General features: G+C 39.3%; 1 protein-coding gene across 1 annotated transcript in view; it reads right to left on the reverse strand.

The window, feature by feature from the left end:
- LOC105471250 (maltase-glucoamylase 2 (putative)) overlaps positions 1-16,568 on the reverse strand; it is a 96,471-nt gene that overhangs the window by 40,387 nt on the left and 39,516 nt on the right. Inside the window, exons 25-31 of the mRNA XM_071094122.1 lie at positions 15,375-15,529; positions 14,173-14,341; positions 13,486-13,582; positions 12,917-13,029; positions 12,319-12,444; positions 9,875-10,003; positions 1,134-1,241 (exon numbers count right to left, since the gene is read on the reverse strand). Of these exons, the coding sequence (XP_070950223.1) occupies positions 1,134-1,241; positions 9,875-10,003; positions 12,319-12,444; positions 12,917-13,029; positions 13,486-13,582; positions 14,173-14,341; positions 15,375-15,529 (897 nt within the window). The remainder of the gene's footprint in view (positions 1-1,133; positions 1,242-9,874; positions 10,004-12,318; positions 12,445-12,916; positions 13,030-13,485; positions 13,583-14,172; positions 14,342-15,374; positions 15,530-16,568) is intronic.

A 16,568-nucleotide genomic window follows, 5' to 3' on the forward strand; every position in this document is an offset into this window, starting at 1 on the left:
GACAAGCACTCTTCCAGGATCTGTATTTACTGAGATTTAAGTAAGAAATAGTACTTGTTTCCTAAGAGTTCACAGATAGTACATAAATGCTACACTGTATCCTATACTGAAGGCAATATTACAGACAAGGGAAAATAGGAAAAACTAAAATAGGTACTAGCTGCTTCAAATGAGTTAAGATTTGAGTTGATCCTGAAGTGAAGATATTATCTGGGTAAGCTGAGAAGGTAATATTCAAAGTGAGCATGGGGCCAGGCGCAGTGGCTCACGTCTGTAATCCCAGCAATTTGTGAGGCCGACGCAGGTGAATCACCAGAAGTCATGAGTTCGAGACCAGCCTGGTCAACATGGTGAAACCCCATTGTTACTAAAAATACAAAAATTAATCGGGAGCGTTGGCGCACACATGTAATCCCAGCTACTCAGGAAGCTGAGGCAGGAGAATCGCTTGAACCTGGGAAGAGGAGGTTGCAGTGAGCCAAGATTACGCCACTGCACTCCAGCCTGGGTAACAGAGCGAGACTCAATCTCAAAAAAAAAAAAAAAAAAAAAGTGAGCATGGAATATGCTCAGAGCAGCAGGAAGTAGCATAGTATAATTAAGGAACAGAATTTAAATCTAGGCTAAAAGCTACTATCACCTGAAATCCACCTAAAATTCTATTGCTATAAATCAGACATATGAAGATGAAGACTGAAGCCATAAAGATGAATTAAAGGAAACAAGAGAAAGAGGAGAATCTATAGGATTTAATGATTCATTTAGATATGAAGGCAGATTAAGCACAATAGGTCAAAGATGAATGCATGCTTTGCATGTAGGTGGCTAAGAGACACAGATTTCAGTGTCATTCTAAAAGGGATTCTTAATGTTTATTAAGTGACCATGTGGAATAAATAAAGAGTGGGGACATCAGAGTATTTCCAGGCAATAGACAGTGCTCAATAATAATAGAGGATAAGATTTGTAACTTTGGTCTTATTAATGCTTATTGAGCTAATCAGCATCGGACAGATTTCTACTCATTCGTAATTTACTGATTGTCCAATATATTTTCCAACATGTATCAAGAGCTGTTTTATTTCAAGACATTGTGATGTTAATTAACTATAAGCACATTCCCCAAGCCTTACCTTCCCCCAGACAATGTCACTGGTGTCAGGCCATTTGATGAACACGTTATTTTCCTGTCCTCTAATGAATGGGAGATACTGTGTCTCATTGCCAGAAATGGCTGGGTCCTGCAGTAAAAGAATTTCAAACAGCAAATGTGAGGAAAACATCTCTAAGAAAATTTCTCTCCTACTAGTTGATAGTGCAGAAGGAAATGGTGAATCGCAATACCAAAAATAAAATGAATTAAAATAAAAAGCAATGATAATTTGTCTTATGTCTTACTGCATATATTACCATAGCCAATTGAAAAGAGATGGTGCCATGGGTACTCAACGTAAGATATAAAACCCTTATGCGGGGCAATTTCTTTCAAAGGGTATACAAATCTGTGTCAACAAACGAAGAAGCCTTTCTATATTACAAAAAGTTACCACCCAAAGCTATAAGTAATAAAATGAGAGGAAAGGGGACAATATGGCCAGCTAGATGCGGCTGGGAAGCACCTCTCCCACTGAGAAAAACCAAAATACTGAGTAAACTATCACACTTCAAACAGAGCTTTTGAAAGAAAACACTGACAGTCTATAGAGAAGCAATGCAAACACTGAGGTGTAAGAGGGAGAAAGTTGGAAATCCCACGCAGAGTTGCTGAGTGCCAGGACGCTCCTGGAACTGAACAGGTCCTAAGGAAGGGGTGAGTGAAGGGACACTCCCACAGCAGACATCCAGGATCCTAGCTACAACAGACGCCACAAACACCATAGACATTTGAATTGGCAAGAGAAACTGCCTGGAGAGTAGGCAGAGGCAGAGTTCAAGCCTGTGCAGAGACCAGACAGGGCATCTACAGCAAAACACGACCATGGGGACCCATCTGCAAAGGTTCTCGATCTTGCTCTGAGTAGCTCTAGTCCCTGCTGACAGCTGAGCTGGGAGACGGCAGCATTGTCTTTCCTGCAGAACCAGGGTGCATGCGATCTGCCTGCCACCCCTGTCTGCCAGCCCCTTCCAAGGCCACTGCTTGGCTGCTCCCAAAAGAGAATGCACACAGCACAGCCTCCACTGCCCTACCTGAGTTCTTTGCTGGTGGCCTGAAAGTACTCTGACCCCTAGCAGAGACGGTGCTTGACCCTAAGGCTAGAAAACAAAGCTGCAGGCCCAGTCCCAACCCACCAGAGTTTAAACACACAAATCAGGATTATCTAGCTGAGATTGGAACAGGAATTAAAGAAATTAAAGAATGTGTAAGCAAAAACTCAGTTATATGTAAGAAAACCCAATTTCCCCTGAAGAAGAGAAAGGGCTGGAGTCCTTTAAAATTAACTGTCTATTTTTCTGTGGCTAGCGAGCCTTATCTCTCCTTTTCCCAGGCATTGTGAAGACCCTGTTTCTCTAGCTGTGCAGATGCAAGGTCACTAGACAGATAATCTCAAGTTGTAAAACATGTTGTTCCTTGAAAAGTAAGAAATAATGTAATTCATGTCTTAATTGAATAACTGTCTTTGTTTCTCACTTCTGTAATATGCTTCTCCCTGCAGAGATCTCTCTCTGCCCCACAAAATGCTTAAAAGGTAGCTTGACTCTTTGTTTGGGGCTCAGTCCTTTGGATGTTAATCTGACTGGGTCAGTGCACCTAAATAATTAAATAATTCCTCCTCAACCCCTCGGTCTCTCTGATTCCTTAATTATCCCACTGCAAGATCTGTGGCTGAGGCTTGAGGAGAGGAGAAGCCCCACTCTCAGAATGCTGATGAGAGTGAGGTATGGGCTTGTGTGCTGGTGTGGGAGTTGGGCATGCCTCCCTCTGCAACACTGGTCTGGGAAGCATGTAACCTATTTACCAGCCACAGCCTCTGCCCAAGGGAGCTCCACAGCCCAGAACATCTAACAGACCAACAATCTGGGTGCAAAAGGCTTGGGACAAAACTAGATTGTCAGGGCAGCTACTGGGGCAGACATTGGAAGGAGACTCAGTCGGGGGAGAGCAAGCTGAGAAGTCCCCAAAGCCATCTGCTGTGCAGAAAATACTGGATCATGGCACCATATCAGCTGCACCCCTACAGCAACACTGCGGTGCCTGGGGATCTTCTGCCATTGAACCACTGCATCAACAGATCACCCCCAGACATACCCCACAACCCACTCCGACTCTGCCAAGTACAGAGGACCAACAGGGAGCTGCAGTTCTTATGGTGACCTGAACTTTGGCTCAGGCTGCCCCTAAGAGGGAAGAGCATAGCCTGTCAGGGATTCCCTTGGGGCTAAGAAAACATAGTCATGACATCAGTGATTAGAGGGGGCTTCCTCAAGCACCAAAAATCAACTTGGCAAGGGGGCCATCTCTGGATCTCCCATCTCCCTCACCCCATAGTACTATTGCAAATGTACTGAAATATGAAAGAGGCACGCAGCTGAGTAAGAGGCTATTTTCTGGTAAGTACTCTTAAATACCATCTACTGTATTGTAACCTAAATTACACCACCAAACAAAATTATTTTAGTATACACTGCCTGTGAAATCCAATGCAGGAATTCAACCACAGACAAAGATCTCTGAAAGAGCCCTGGGCCTCTGAAAGCACCCAGAAATGAAGCCAATCAACTATATTCAACATACACCACAGTCAAACCCTCAAGGAAAATAAAGACTTTAAAGGCAAAAAGCCATATCCAGAAGACAGCAACTTCAAAAAGATAAAGGAACATCTGCCCTCTCAGATGAGAAAGAATCAGCACAAGAATCCTAGCAATTCAAAAAGTCAGAGTATCTTCTGACCACCAAACAATTTCACTAGCTCCCCAGCAACGGTTCATAACCAGATTGAAGTGGCCTAAGTGACAGATATAGAATTCAAAATCTGGATGACAAGGACACTGAACAAGATTCAGGAGAATGTTGAAACTCAATCCAAAGAAGCCAGTAAAATGATCGAAGAGGTGAAAGATAACAGAGCCATTTTAACTGAATGGCTAAACTGAACTTCCTAAACTCAACTTCTGGAATTAAAACAAAAAATTATAACACAATTGCAAGTATTAACAACAGAATAGACCAAGCTGAGGAAAGAATCTCAGTACTCAAAGACCAGTCCCTGTAAACAACTCAGTTAGAAAAAAATATATTTTTAATAATTTTTAAAAATGAACAAAACCTCTGAGACATATAGAATTATGTAAAGAGGCCAAATCTGGCTGGGTGCGGTGGCTCACGCCTGTAATCCCAGCACTTTGTGAGGCTGAGACGGGCGGATCACGAGGTCAGGAGATCGAGAGCATCCTGGCTAACATGGTGAAACCCTGTCTCTACTAAAAATACAAAAAATTAGCCAGGTATGGTGGCAGGCACCTGTAGTCCCAGCTACTCGGGAGTTGGGAGGCTGAGGCAGGAGAATGGCATGAACCCAGGAGGTGGAGCTTGCAGTGAGCCAAGATTATGCCACTGCACTCCAGCCTGGGCGACAGAGCGAGACTCCGTCTCAAAAAAAAAAAAAAAAAAAAAAAAAGAGGCCAAATCTATGACTCATTCACATTCCTAAGAGAGAAGGAGAAACAAAAAATTATTTGGAAAGCATATTTGAAGATATCGTCCATGATAATTTCCCCAATCTTGCTAGAGAGGTCAACATGTGAATTTAAGAAATTCAGAGAATCCCTATGAAATATTATGCAAGATGATCATCCCTAAGACACACTAGGAAAGTTTATAGCCATAAATGCCTACATCAAGAAGTTAGAAAGATCTCAAATGAACAATCCAACTTCACAACTAGAAGAACAATAAAAACAGGAACAAACTTACCCCAAAGACAGCAGAAGAAAATAAATGATCAAAAGCAGAGCAGAGTTAAACAAAATTAAGACTCAAAAATTCATACAAGAGACCAACAAAAGCAATAGTTGCTTTTTGGAAAGGATAAACAAGATTATAGGCCACCAGCTAGATTAAGAAAAAAAGAGAGAAGATACAAATAAGTATAATCATAAATGACAAAGATGCCATTACAACCAGTCCCACAGATATACAGAATATCCTTAAAGATTTTTATGAACATCTCCATGCACACAAACTAGGAAATCTAGAGGAAATGAATAAATTCCTAGAAACACACAACCTCCCAAGATTGAACCAGAGAGGAAATAAAACCCTAAACAGACCAATAATAAATTCTAAAATTGTATCAGCAATAAAAAGCCCAGCAACCATAAAAAAAAGTCCTTAACCAAATGAATTCACAGTAAAATCCTACTAAATGTACATAGAGCTGGTACCAATCCTACTGAAATTCCAAAAACTTGAGGAGGGATGCCTCCCTAAGTGATTCTACAAAATCAGCATCATCCTGATACCAGTATCTGCCAGAGACAATAAAAAAAGAAAACTTCAGGCTGATATCCCCGATGAACACAGATGCAAAAATCCTCAACAAAAGATTAACAAATGAAACCCAGGAGCACATCAAAAAGTTAACTGACCATGTTCAAGTAGGCTTTTCCCCATAACACTGGGATGCAAGGTTGGGTCAACATAGGCAAATCAATAAATGTGATTCACCATATAAACAGAATTAAAAACAAAAGCCATATGATAGCTTCAATAGATGTAGAAAGAGCTTTTGATAAAATCCAACATTCCTTCATGATAAAACCCTCAAGAAATTAGGCATCAAAGGGAAGTACCTCAAAATAAGAGCTATCTCTGACAAACCCACAGCCAACATCATACTGAATGGGAAAAAGCTGGAGGCATTCTTCTTGAGGACTGGAACATGACAAGGATGCCCCCTTTCATCACTCCTATTTAACATAGTACTGAAAGCCCTTGCCAGAGCAATCAGGCAAGAGAAAAAAAATAAAACGCATCCACATAAGAAAAGAAGAAGTCAAACTGTCTCTCTACACAGATGACATCATTCCATATCTAGAAAACCCTAAACACTTTGCCAACAGGCTCCTAGAACTGATAAACAGCTTCAGTAAAGTTTCAAGAAACAAAATTAATGTACAAAAATTAGTAGTTTTTGTAATTCAAGAAACAAAATTAATGTACAAAAATTGTAGCATTTCTATATATATATATAAAACATCAATAATGTTCAAGCTGAGAAATCTCAAATTAGAAATCTCAAGTTAGAAAGACCTCAAATTAACGATCCAGCTTCACACCTAGAAGAACTATAAAAACAAGAATGTTTTATAGTTCATCAAGAATGCAATCCCATTTACAACAACAACAGAAAGGATAAAATACCGAGGAATACATCTAACCAAGCAGGTGAAAGATCTTTACAAGAAGTGCAAAATACTGTTGAAGGAAATCAGAGATGACACAAACAAATAAAAAAACATTTCATGCTCACGGACTGGAAGAATTAATATCAGTAAAAAGGTCACACTTCCCAAAGCAATTCATAGATTCAATGCTATATCTATTAAACTACAAATGTCATTTTTTGCATAATTAGAAAAACTATTCTAACATTCACATGGAACCAAAAAAGAGCCTGAATAGCCAAAGCAATTCTAAGCAAGAAGAACAAAGCTAGAGATATCACATTACCCAACCTCAAAGTATACTATCAAACACCTACAATTATTATCTGATCTTCAGAAAATTTGACAAAAATGAGTAAGAAGGAAAGAATATTTTATTAATAAATGGTGCTGGGATAACTGGCTCACCATATGCAAAAGAATGGTATTGGACTCCTACCTTTCACTGTATACAAAAATTAACTCAAGATAGATTAAAGACTTAAATGTAAGACCTCAAACTACAAAAATCCTAGAAGGAAATCTAGGAAATGTTCTTCTTGACATTGGCCTTAGCAAATAATTTATGACTAAGTCCTCAAAAGCAATTGCAATGAAAACAAAAATTGACAATGGATCTAATTAAAATAAACAGCTTCTGCACAGCAAGAGAAACTGTCAACAGAGTAACGAGGTAACCTACCAAATGGGAGGAAATATTAGCAAGTTATGATTCTGACAAAGGCCTAAAATCCAGAATATATATGGAACTTAAATCAACAAGTCAAAAACAAACAATCCCATTAAAAAGTAGGCAAAGGACATGAACAGACACTTCTCAAAAGAAAACATACAAGTGGCTAACAAACATATGAAAAAATGCTGAGCATAACTAATACAGAAATGCAAATCAAACCACAATGAGATACCATCTCACTTGAGTCAGAATGGCTTTTGTTGAAAAGTCAAAAAATAGATGTTGGTGGGGCTGTGGAGAAAAGAGAACACTTAACACACTGTTGGTGGGAATGTAAATTAGTTCATCCACAGTGGAAAGCAATTTGGAGATTTCTCAAATGACTAAGAATTGATCTAACATACCACCCAGCAACCCTAGTACTAGGTATATACCCTAAGGAAAATAAATTAATCGCTCAAAAAACATATGTACTTGTATGTTTATCACAGCATTATTCACAAGAGCAGAGACATGAAGTTAACCCAGGAGCCCATCAATGGTAGATTGGATAAAGAAAATATGGTAAATATATATCATGGAATAGTACACAGCCATAAAAAGAATGAAATTATGTTATTTGCAGCAGCATGGATATAGCTGTAGGCCATTATTCTATGTGAATTAATGCAGGAACAGAAATGCAAATACCACATGTTCTCACTTATAAGTGAGAGCTAAGTATTGTGTACACATAGGCATAAAGGTGGGAATAAGAGACACCAGAAACTACAAGAGAGGAGAGGGAGGGAGTGGGACAAGGGTTGATAAACTACCTGTTTGGTACAATGTTCACTATCTGGGTGATGGGTTCCATCATACTCTGATATGGTTTGGGTCTGTCCCTACCTAAATTTCATGTTGAATTCTCATGTGTTGTAAGAGGGACCTGGTAGGAGGTAATTGAATCATGGGGGCAGGTCCTTCCCTGCTGTTCTCATGACAGTGAATAAGTCTCATGACATCTGATGGTTTTAAAAAGGGGAGTTTCCCTGCACAAACTCTCTTCTTTTGTCTGCCACCATGAGAGACATGCCCTTCACCTTCTGCCATGATTGTGAGACCTCTCCAGCCATGTGGAACTGTGAGTCCATTAAACATCTTTCCTTTGTAAATTGCCCAGTCTCAGGTATGTCTTTATTGGCAGCATGAAAACAGACTAATACATACTCCAAACCTCAGCATTACATAATACACATTTGCAACAAACCTATATATGTACATACTGAATCTAAAATAAAAGTTAAAAAAACTTTAACCCTGAATTATTTAAATAAACAAATAAATAAGATGTTAAAAACCCCTATAGGAATTTAAATATGACATAAGTGATTTTTTTCCAATGACATAGAAATCTATTTTTACAAAGAGAGTTGAGAAGTAAAAGAATGTATTGGTGTTTCTCCACACAATTCTTGAGAAAAACTTTTGCTAGTGTTTGGAAACAACTCCTGGAGATAAACCAGGTTAATAAGACTTAATCTTCAAGCAGAGAGAGCCAATTTATTGTGTTTCCAGAGTATAATAGCAACATTCCTCAAAAACATGAAACTTCTTTATTGCCCTCTGTGTCCCAATGTGTCTATCTAAAGTAGCTTCCCCTGTTCACTCCATCCCATACCTGACCCAATTATTCTCTATAATATTATGCTGTTTCACAATTGTCATATAAATCACTACTGTCTGAAATTATCTTTTCAAATGTGTATTGGCTCTCTCCCTCCATTAGAATAAAAACTTTGTAAGAAAAAGGGCACTGTCCGGGCGCGGTGGCTCACGCCTGTAATCCCAGCACTTTGGGAGGCCGAGGCGGGCGGATCACAAGGTCAGGAGATCGAGACCACGGTGAAACCCCGTCTCTACTAAAAATACAAAAAAAATGAGCCGGGCGCAGTGGCGGGCGCCTGTAGTCCCAGCTACTCGGGAGGCTGGGGCAGGAGAATGGCGTGAACCCAGGAGGCGGAGCTTGCAGTGAGCCAGGATCGCGCCACTGCACTCCAGCTCGGGCGACAGAGCAAGACTCCGTCTCAAAAAAAAAAAAAAAAAAGAAAAAGAAAAAGGGCACTGTCTTGCTAATTTAGACTATGCATGCACCCTCACACATGCACACACAACTTGTAGAAGAGTGATTTTCAAATATTGTGTTCAATAAATACATGAATGAGTAAGTGAACAAAAGTCACCAAATAATGCTGTAATTTTTTGGAAGCTAGAAGGGAGAATCATTTGCAGGTAATTACCTCTGCATTTATCAAGACGCAGCTTCCTAGTAATATAAATTGGTATTCTGGATCTTAACTCAAATGTAAGTTCAAGAAGAAATGTCACCTGAGCCTTACCATTTCTGAGTGATGATACAACGTAAGAGATTTTTGAACCCCCTGAGGTAAAGATGAGACTAAGATACAGCTATTTTTCCTGAGACATAGCCTGAAACATTGAGATGCCCCTTTTTTTATTCTATCTTCAGTGCTTCAGCCCACAGTTGTTCTAACTCTACCAAGAGAACAATAATTATATTCCAGTGACAGTTATGGAAAATAAACATTATAATGTATCATATTTTAAAAGCCCCTTTTCATTTCTTTCTTTCATTTGCTTTTAAATTAAAAATAATAATTATAGATTCACCACAAGAAGTTGCAAAACAAAAAAAAAGTACAGAGTACAGGAACATTTCTTGTACCCTTCATCCAGTTTCCCACAATGGTGCTATTTTTAAACCATGAATATGGAAACATAAAGTAGGATCTAATCTGTCTCAATACCTACCAAAATGAGAATAAATCTCATGCCATTTTTCTTCATTTGCTCAATCAGAAGACTGAGGTTTTGAAAGTTGGCACTGAGGGTGAAATCCAGCTTCCGGTTCATGTAATCAATGTCTACATGCTGGACGTCCTGCAGAAAGAAGCAGCAAGGTGCTTGGAACCCTGCAGAAGGTGCCCTGCAGGTCACACTAACTGCTCTGCCAGGCCCCTGGTCCTGCTACCTGCCTGCCCCAGTCCAGGCCCCTCTTCATTCCTCATCTCATTACTTCCCTCTGCTGACTTTTCAGTTATGCAAATTGAAATTGCTTTCTGATGCCTGCATGCAGTTCACCTGTGCCCATCCTTCTTCTGTTTCCCCAGTTGGAACTCTATCCCCTTTCCTTTCCTCAATTCATGTCTTTCCTACTCTTCAAATCTCAAACTCAGTCTATCAAACAAAGTTCTAATTGAAATGTTCAAGGGTAGAAACTGGGACTTTCCTAGGAAACAAACAGGATTGTATATCTGGGTTTTCTTCTACAGTAAATATGGCTGATTGAAAACTCTCAATAAACTAGGTACTAAAGGAACATATCTCATAATAATAAGAGCCATAGATGACAAACCCACAGCCAATATCATACTGAATGAGCAAAAGCTGAAAGCATTCCCCTTGAAAACCAGCACAAGACAAGGTTTTCTCTCTCACCACTCCTATTCAGCGTAGTATTGGAAGTTCTGACCAGGGCAATCAGGCAAGAGAAATAAATAAAAGGGTCAGGCACAGTGGCTCATGCCTGTAATCCCAAGCACTTTGGGAGGCTGAGGCAGGTGGATCACCTGAGGTCAGGAGTTCGAGACCAGCCTGGCCAACATGGTGAAACCCCGTCTCTACTAAAAATATTTAAAAAAAAAAATTAGCTGAGCGTGGTGGCCTGTGCCTGTAGTCCCAGCTACTCAGGAGGCTGAGGCAGGAGAATCACTTGAACCCAGGAGGTGGAGGTTGCAGTGAGCCGAGATCGCACCACGGCACTCCAGCCTAGGCAGCAGAGGGAGACTCTGTTTCAAAAAAAAAAAAAAAAAAAAAAAACAGAGACAGAGAGAAAAAAAACAAAGGGCATTCAGATAGGAAAAGAGGAAGTCAAGCTATTCATATTTGCAGATGACATGATCTTGTATCTAGATACTAGATCTTGTCATATAGACAAGATCCTATATATAAAACTCCATCATCTCAGCCCAAAACTTTCTTAAGCTGATAAGCAACTTCAGCAAAGTCTCAGGATAGAAAATCAATGTACAAAAAACTCTACCATTTCTATGCACCACCAACAGTAAAGCCTAGAGCCAAACCACAAATGAACTCCCATTCCTAATTGCCACAAATAAAATACCTAGGAATACAGCTAACCAGGGAGTTGAAAGATCTCTACAAGGAGAACTACAAACCACTGTTCAAAGAAATCAGAGATGACACAAACAAATGGAAAAACATGCTCATAGATAGGAAGAATCGGTATCGTTAAAATGACCATACTGCCCAGAGCAATTTATAGATTCAATTCTATTCCCATTAAACTACCGTTGACATTCTTCACAGAACTAGAGAAAATTATTTTAAAATTCATATATGTAACCAAAAATGAGCCCGAATAGCCAAGGAAATCCTAAGCAAAAAGAACAAAGCTGGAGACATCAGACAATCCCACTTCAAACTATGCTACAGGGCTACAGTAATCAAAACAGCATGGTATTGGTACAAGAACAGACACAAAAACCAATGGCAAATAATAGAGAACCCAGAAACAAGACCATACACCTACAACTATCTGATCTTCTACAAAACTGACAAAAACAAGCAATGGGGAAAGGACTCCCTATTCAATAAATGTTGCTGGGAAAACTGGCTAGCCATATGTAGAATGGAAACTGAACCCCTTCCTTACACCAACATACAAGAACTACATTATTTTATAGCTTTCTTGAATGTCTAGATTTCTCTATGCAGTACCAACCCAGGTTTCTGCACATGAAACTTGCTCAAACCATGATAATTGAATAATAACTAAAGTGGTTAATATTTAGTAAAAAAAAAAAAAAAAAAAAGAAGTTGCTTCTTTTTAGCCCAAAGGGATAATCACCTGCATTGCCATATGACCCCAGGTGAAACTTGTTTGGTAAAACAGAGACTTGTGCATAAGCCAAAATTTGGAAAAGAATAAACCAGCATGTTATTAATGTTGATTACTTTGGTAAGGTATATCAATGGATTTTTTTCATCCTGTAATTTTCCTATTTTCTAATTTCTGTTTGATAAGTATATAGTATTATACTATATACAAAGAAAAAAATTCAGCCTGGATATATCAAGTTATCTTTGATAAGAACATCATAGTACTTCTAATAAAAAATTAGCCGCAAATTCCTGTAACTGATTACACCTCGGGCTGAGTGAGGGTTTCATACATAGGGAATCTGGGCTGCCACCATTGCATCATACAAACTGGAGATTTCAGCATCATTCTCGTATCCATAGCGACTCAACTGGAATCCCAAGGCCCAGTATGGAATCATTGCTGGCCGACCGATCAACTAGAATAAAAAGAAAAATGCATCCAGATGGACTTCTTAGGGAAGAAAAAAGGTAGTTGACTTATACTTGAATCAACTTGAGTGTTTCTGCTAAGTACTGTCTAAGAGGCCTCACCCAAGAAAGATAAGAAAGTACAATAAATGTGGAGCAACTACGGACATGCAGAATGATAGAAACATTGTAATTGGAGTTTTTTTATATTCCAGAGTTTTCATTCTAGGAAACCTGAGATTTGCTGGTTATTACTGATTAGCAATTCTTAGATAGGCTGTTTAGCAAGTGAGGGACACATGGGATATTAATGTGGCTTTATAGAACCATAATACTAAAATATGATTTCAGCAAAGGCAGTAATAATCTAGTAGTGACACTCAAGGGTCAAAAGAAAAAACTGCCTTATCTCAGTGCTAATAATGTGGTAATAGCCAATAAATATTTGACAATATATTGATGGACAGATTGGCTTCTAACCTCAGTGTATTGCTGAGTTACAAGTTCAGGGGTTGGCCCCAAAACAATGTAGAAGTCCAAAATTCCTCCGGTGGTGCGGTATGTCAGGGCAGGGGTGGGCTGTAATGTCACATCTGTAAGAAAAACAACATACATGAGGCACATCCTTGGAGGTGTAAATCACCCAGATAGAAAACCTGCTCTAAAATTTGCTTTCTTCACACTCTCTCTTTGATACCTGCCTTCTCTAGAAAATCTCTCATTCATTAGAATCAGAGGTGTATTTGCAGGTACCACAAATGTAATATGCAACCTCAACTGCTTTTATTACTCCATGAATAGGAGCCAAAGTTTCACAGTAAAATACGCTATGCCAGAGTAGGAGCCATAATTGGTCAAAATTCCACGCTTAACACCTGATCCAGAGTTCTTAATAAATCTTGAATAAATAGATGAATAAATGGAAAGTCAGTTTATTTGTTCCATTTCCCTTGCCCCCTGAATGCCTCTATTTCTATTGATAATCCAGGTCAAAATAGAGTGGTTACAGCTGTTTCTGGTGGTGCACGGGAGCTGTGCCTCTGCCTTACCCATGGCATTGCTATTTAGCAGGAGCACTCCATGGGCACTACCATCCTCCTCCAGTGCCATGTAGTAAGGGTGGACACCATAGGAATTCTTCTTGTACTGGGAGTCACGAGGGTAATAAACAAAAAGAAAATTCAAGATATTGTTTTCATACCATAACCCAAACAGCAAACTCTTACTCATCATTAAAGATTCAGCTCAATGTCATGTCCTTTGTTGGGCCTTCCTTGACCCTCCCTTCTACTCCAAGTTAAAAGCTGTGTCTTCCCCACTTCATGCCTTCCTCATTTACTATTATTTAATTCAATGATATATTGTTACATAACCCAGTGATTCCACTGTGCTATCACTATTTCCACTTCTATTTCTCTCACTAGCCTATAAGCCTCTGGAGAGCAAAGAGAGTGTCTTATTAAATCTGTAGCTAAGCACTTAGCAATGTGCCTGACACATAGAATATATTAAGTAAAAGTTTGTGAGATAAATAAAATCCATAATTGACAGAGGGAAATATATATATATATATATATATGCCTTTTCAGGACAAAAGAATGTGACATATGGCCTGTTAAAACTGAGAGCAGAATATAAGATGAAGTTGATGAGTAAGGTATCATATATAAGCATAAGGATTAAAAGAGATTTACATTGAGAGAAACTGATTGCTAAACTTATTCCATTGTCCCTACCGCAGGTGGCTCATCGCGAGCAAACATCCCCCATGTGTTCCAGGTCATGTTTCTTCTGAAAGTCGTGTGCTCAGTTTCCCCAAAGCCATAGATGTACTGAGAGGGCAGACGCGTAGAAATGGAGAGAAACATGTCATTGAAGGTGAAGCCAGGGAGTTGAGAATCCCAACTGCAACACAAAAGCAGACCACGCTGAGCTGGAGACCACTGGCCAGAGCTACTTGGAATGTGTTTGGAATGTCTAGTTGATTCCAAAGCCTCCTTAATTATTACAGGTTCAAATACTGTGACATGACCCAGAGGTCATAACAATGGCCCTGACTCAGGACCAAAGTTCCATGTTCACATTTCTGTTCTGTGGTTTGTCAGACTGAGATCTCCTTTTCTGGGTCCTTGAGAGCAAGGGCCGTGACTCATTCTTCTATTTATTTCAAGTTCTCAGTGCCTGGCTTATCGGCTTGAGTAAATATATAAATAAACAAATAGGGTTAAAGCAAACTTTCCAACAGAAAAATGTGAAACTCTTAGAACAATGTCTCTTGAGTTAGTCAAAGGACTTCCTACCAAAGAGGGCAACAGAGAGGAAATCACTCGCATAGCCAAAGAGAAAAGACATACACAGGAAGGCAAAGGTGCACACACAGGTGACAGCTTCTACTGGGACAGGGAACCTTGCCCCAGGCAAAATCCAGAGCTTCACTTCATTCTATTCAGCAGCAGGACAAGAGATGGGAGATGACAATTCCTTTTATGCTTAACATTGTGAAAAGGCTTGAAGGCTTCTGTGTCCACAGAAGCAAACATTACATGAAGTTATTTCTTTCTCCTTTTAAACATTTGCCCCTCTTTCTTGCCTCTTATTATTTCTTAATGAGACATAATATGGAACTCATTTGTATCTTAGGTTATCTACTGTACTTATTAAATAGAGTTTTCTGTTTTACTTAAGAACAATAAGTAGAACATGTATTTTTCTTTCTCTGAAATCAAACAATACTTCATTTCTTTAAACTTTGATTATCTTTGTTAACGACTAACCAAAAACAAATTACCCATTAAAGCATGGGAAACATAGATATACTCTAACAAATGCACACATATTTCCATAGCGTCTCTGAGATTAATATTTCACTTGAATTAACTGCAACCACTGTAATTAAATCTAGAACTACTCTAATTAGAACCAAATAAATAGTGCTTACATCACAGTGTTGGAGTTTTTGCGTTGGATCTGGATTCCAAAAGGATTGTTCTGAATCCTGACATCATACAAACGGTTTTCAGGGTCACCAACTGGTTGGGGAGGGGTGTTCAGTGATACTGGAACCTCATACCTTTTATTACTGGGGTCATAGATCTGGCAAGAAGAGAGAAGAAAACTTTCTGGTAGGGTATCATACCTAAAACCCCTCATGCCACCCCATATAATTCAGTTTCCACGTTTTTGACCAGTTTGTACCATATCAGTAGGCATCAAACATCCCCAAGCAAATGGGTGTGAGGCCTGCCTGCCCACTGTGCCCCATACAGATGCTGAAGTTCAAAAATGCCTCAGTAAAACCCATTCAAAGCCAAAGAGGGCTCTTCCTCTAAAGAACTTGTGATAGAAGGAGATAGAATTTCATAAATAGAATGTGTGTGTATATGTTTGTAAGTGCATGGCATGCAGACATGTATGTGCATAGAACTGTGTAAATTTGTATGTGTGTATGCATGTTAGGAATTAGAGAATTGAGTTTTCATGTGGACTCTGAGATCTCCTTACTGGTTGAGCTTCCAGATGTTGCACAGCTTTCCCATTCCTAAAGTTTCTTTTCTGTATCCACCCCTTGTTCCTACTTACCTAACAGGACTGACATGTGGGAAGAATAAAAGGAATGAAAAATGTAATGCAAGGACAAGGAGTATCACCATTATGAGTGACTATCCTCTTCCTCATATTATTAGCCCCAAATTTGTGGTTAGGTGAAGGTTTTCTTTCTTTCTTTCTTTCTTTCTTTCTTTCTTTCTTTCTTTCTTTCTTTCTTTCTTTCTTTCTTTCTTTCTTTCTTTTTATTATTATTATTTTTAGATGGATTCTCACTCTGTCGCCAGGCTGGAGTGCAGTGGTGCGACCTCGGCTCACTGCAATCTCCACCTCCTCCGTTCAAGTGATTCCCCTGCTTCAGCCTCCTGCGTAGCTAGAACTACAGGCGCGCACCACCACACCTGGCTAATTTTTTGTGTTTTAGTAGAGACAGGGTTTCACCATGTTGGCCAGGATGGTCTTGATCTCCTGACCTCACGATCACACACAGGTAGATCACACCTGCACATTGGTTAAATAAAATATTATTAAAATTAATTTCACTTTTCAAATATACATTTAAAAATGTGTCTACTGGAAAATATGTGTG

The sequence above is a fragment of the Macaca nemestrina genome, chromosome 4 (genome assembly GCF_043159975.1).
Source record: "Macaca nemestrina isolate mMacNem1 chromosome 4, mMacNem.hap1, whole genome shotgun sequence".
NCBI classification, from domain to species: domain Eukaryota; kingdom Metazoa; phylum Chordata; class Mammalia; order Primates; family Cercopithecidae; genus Macaca; species Macaca nemestrina.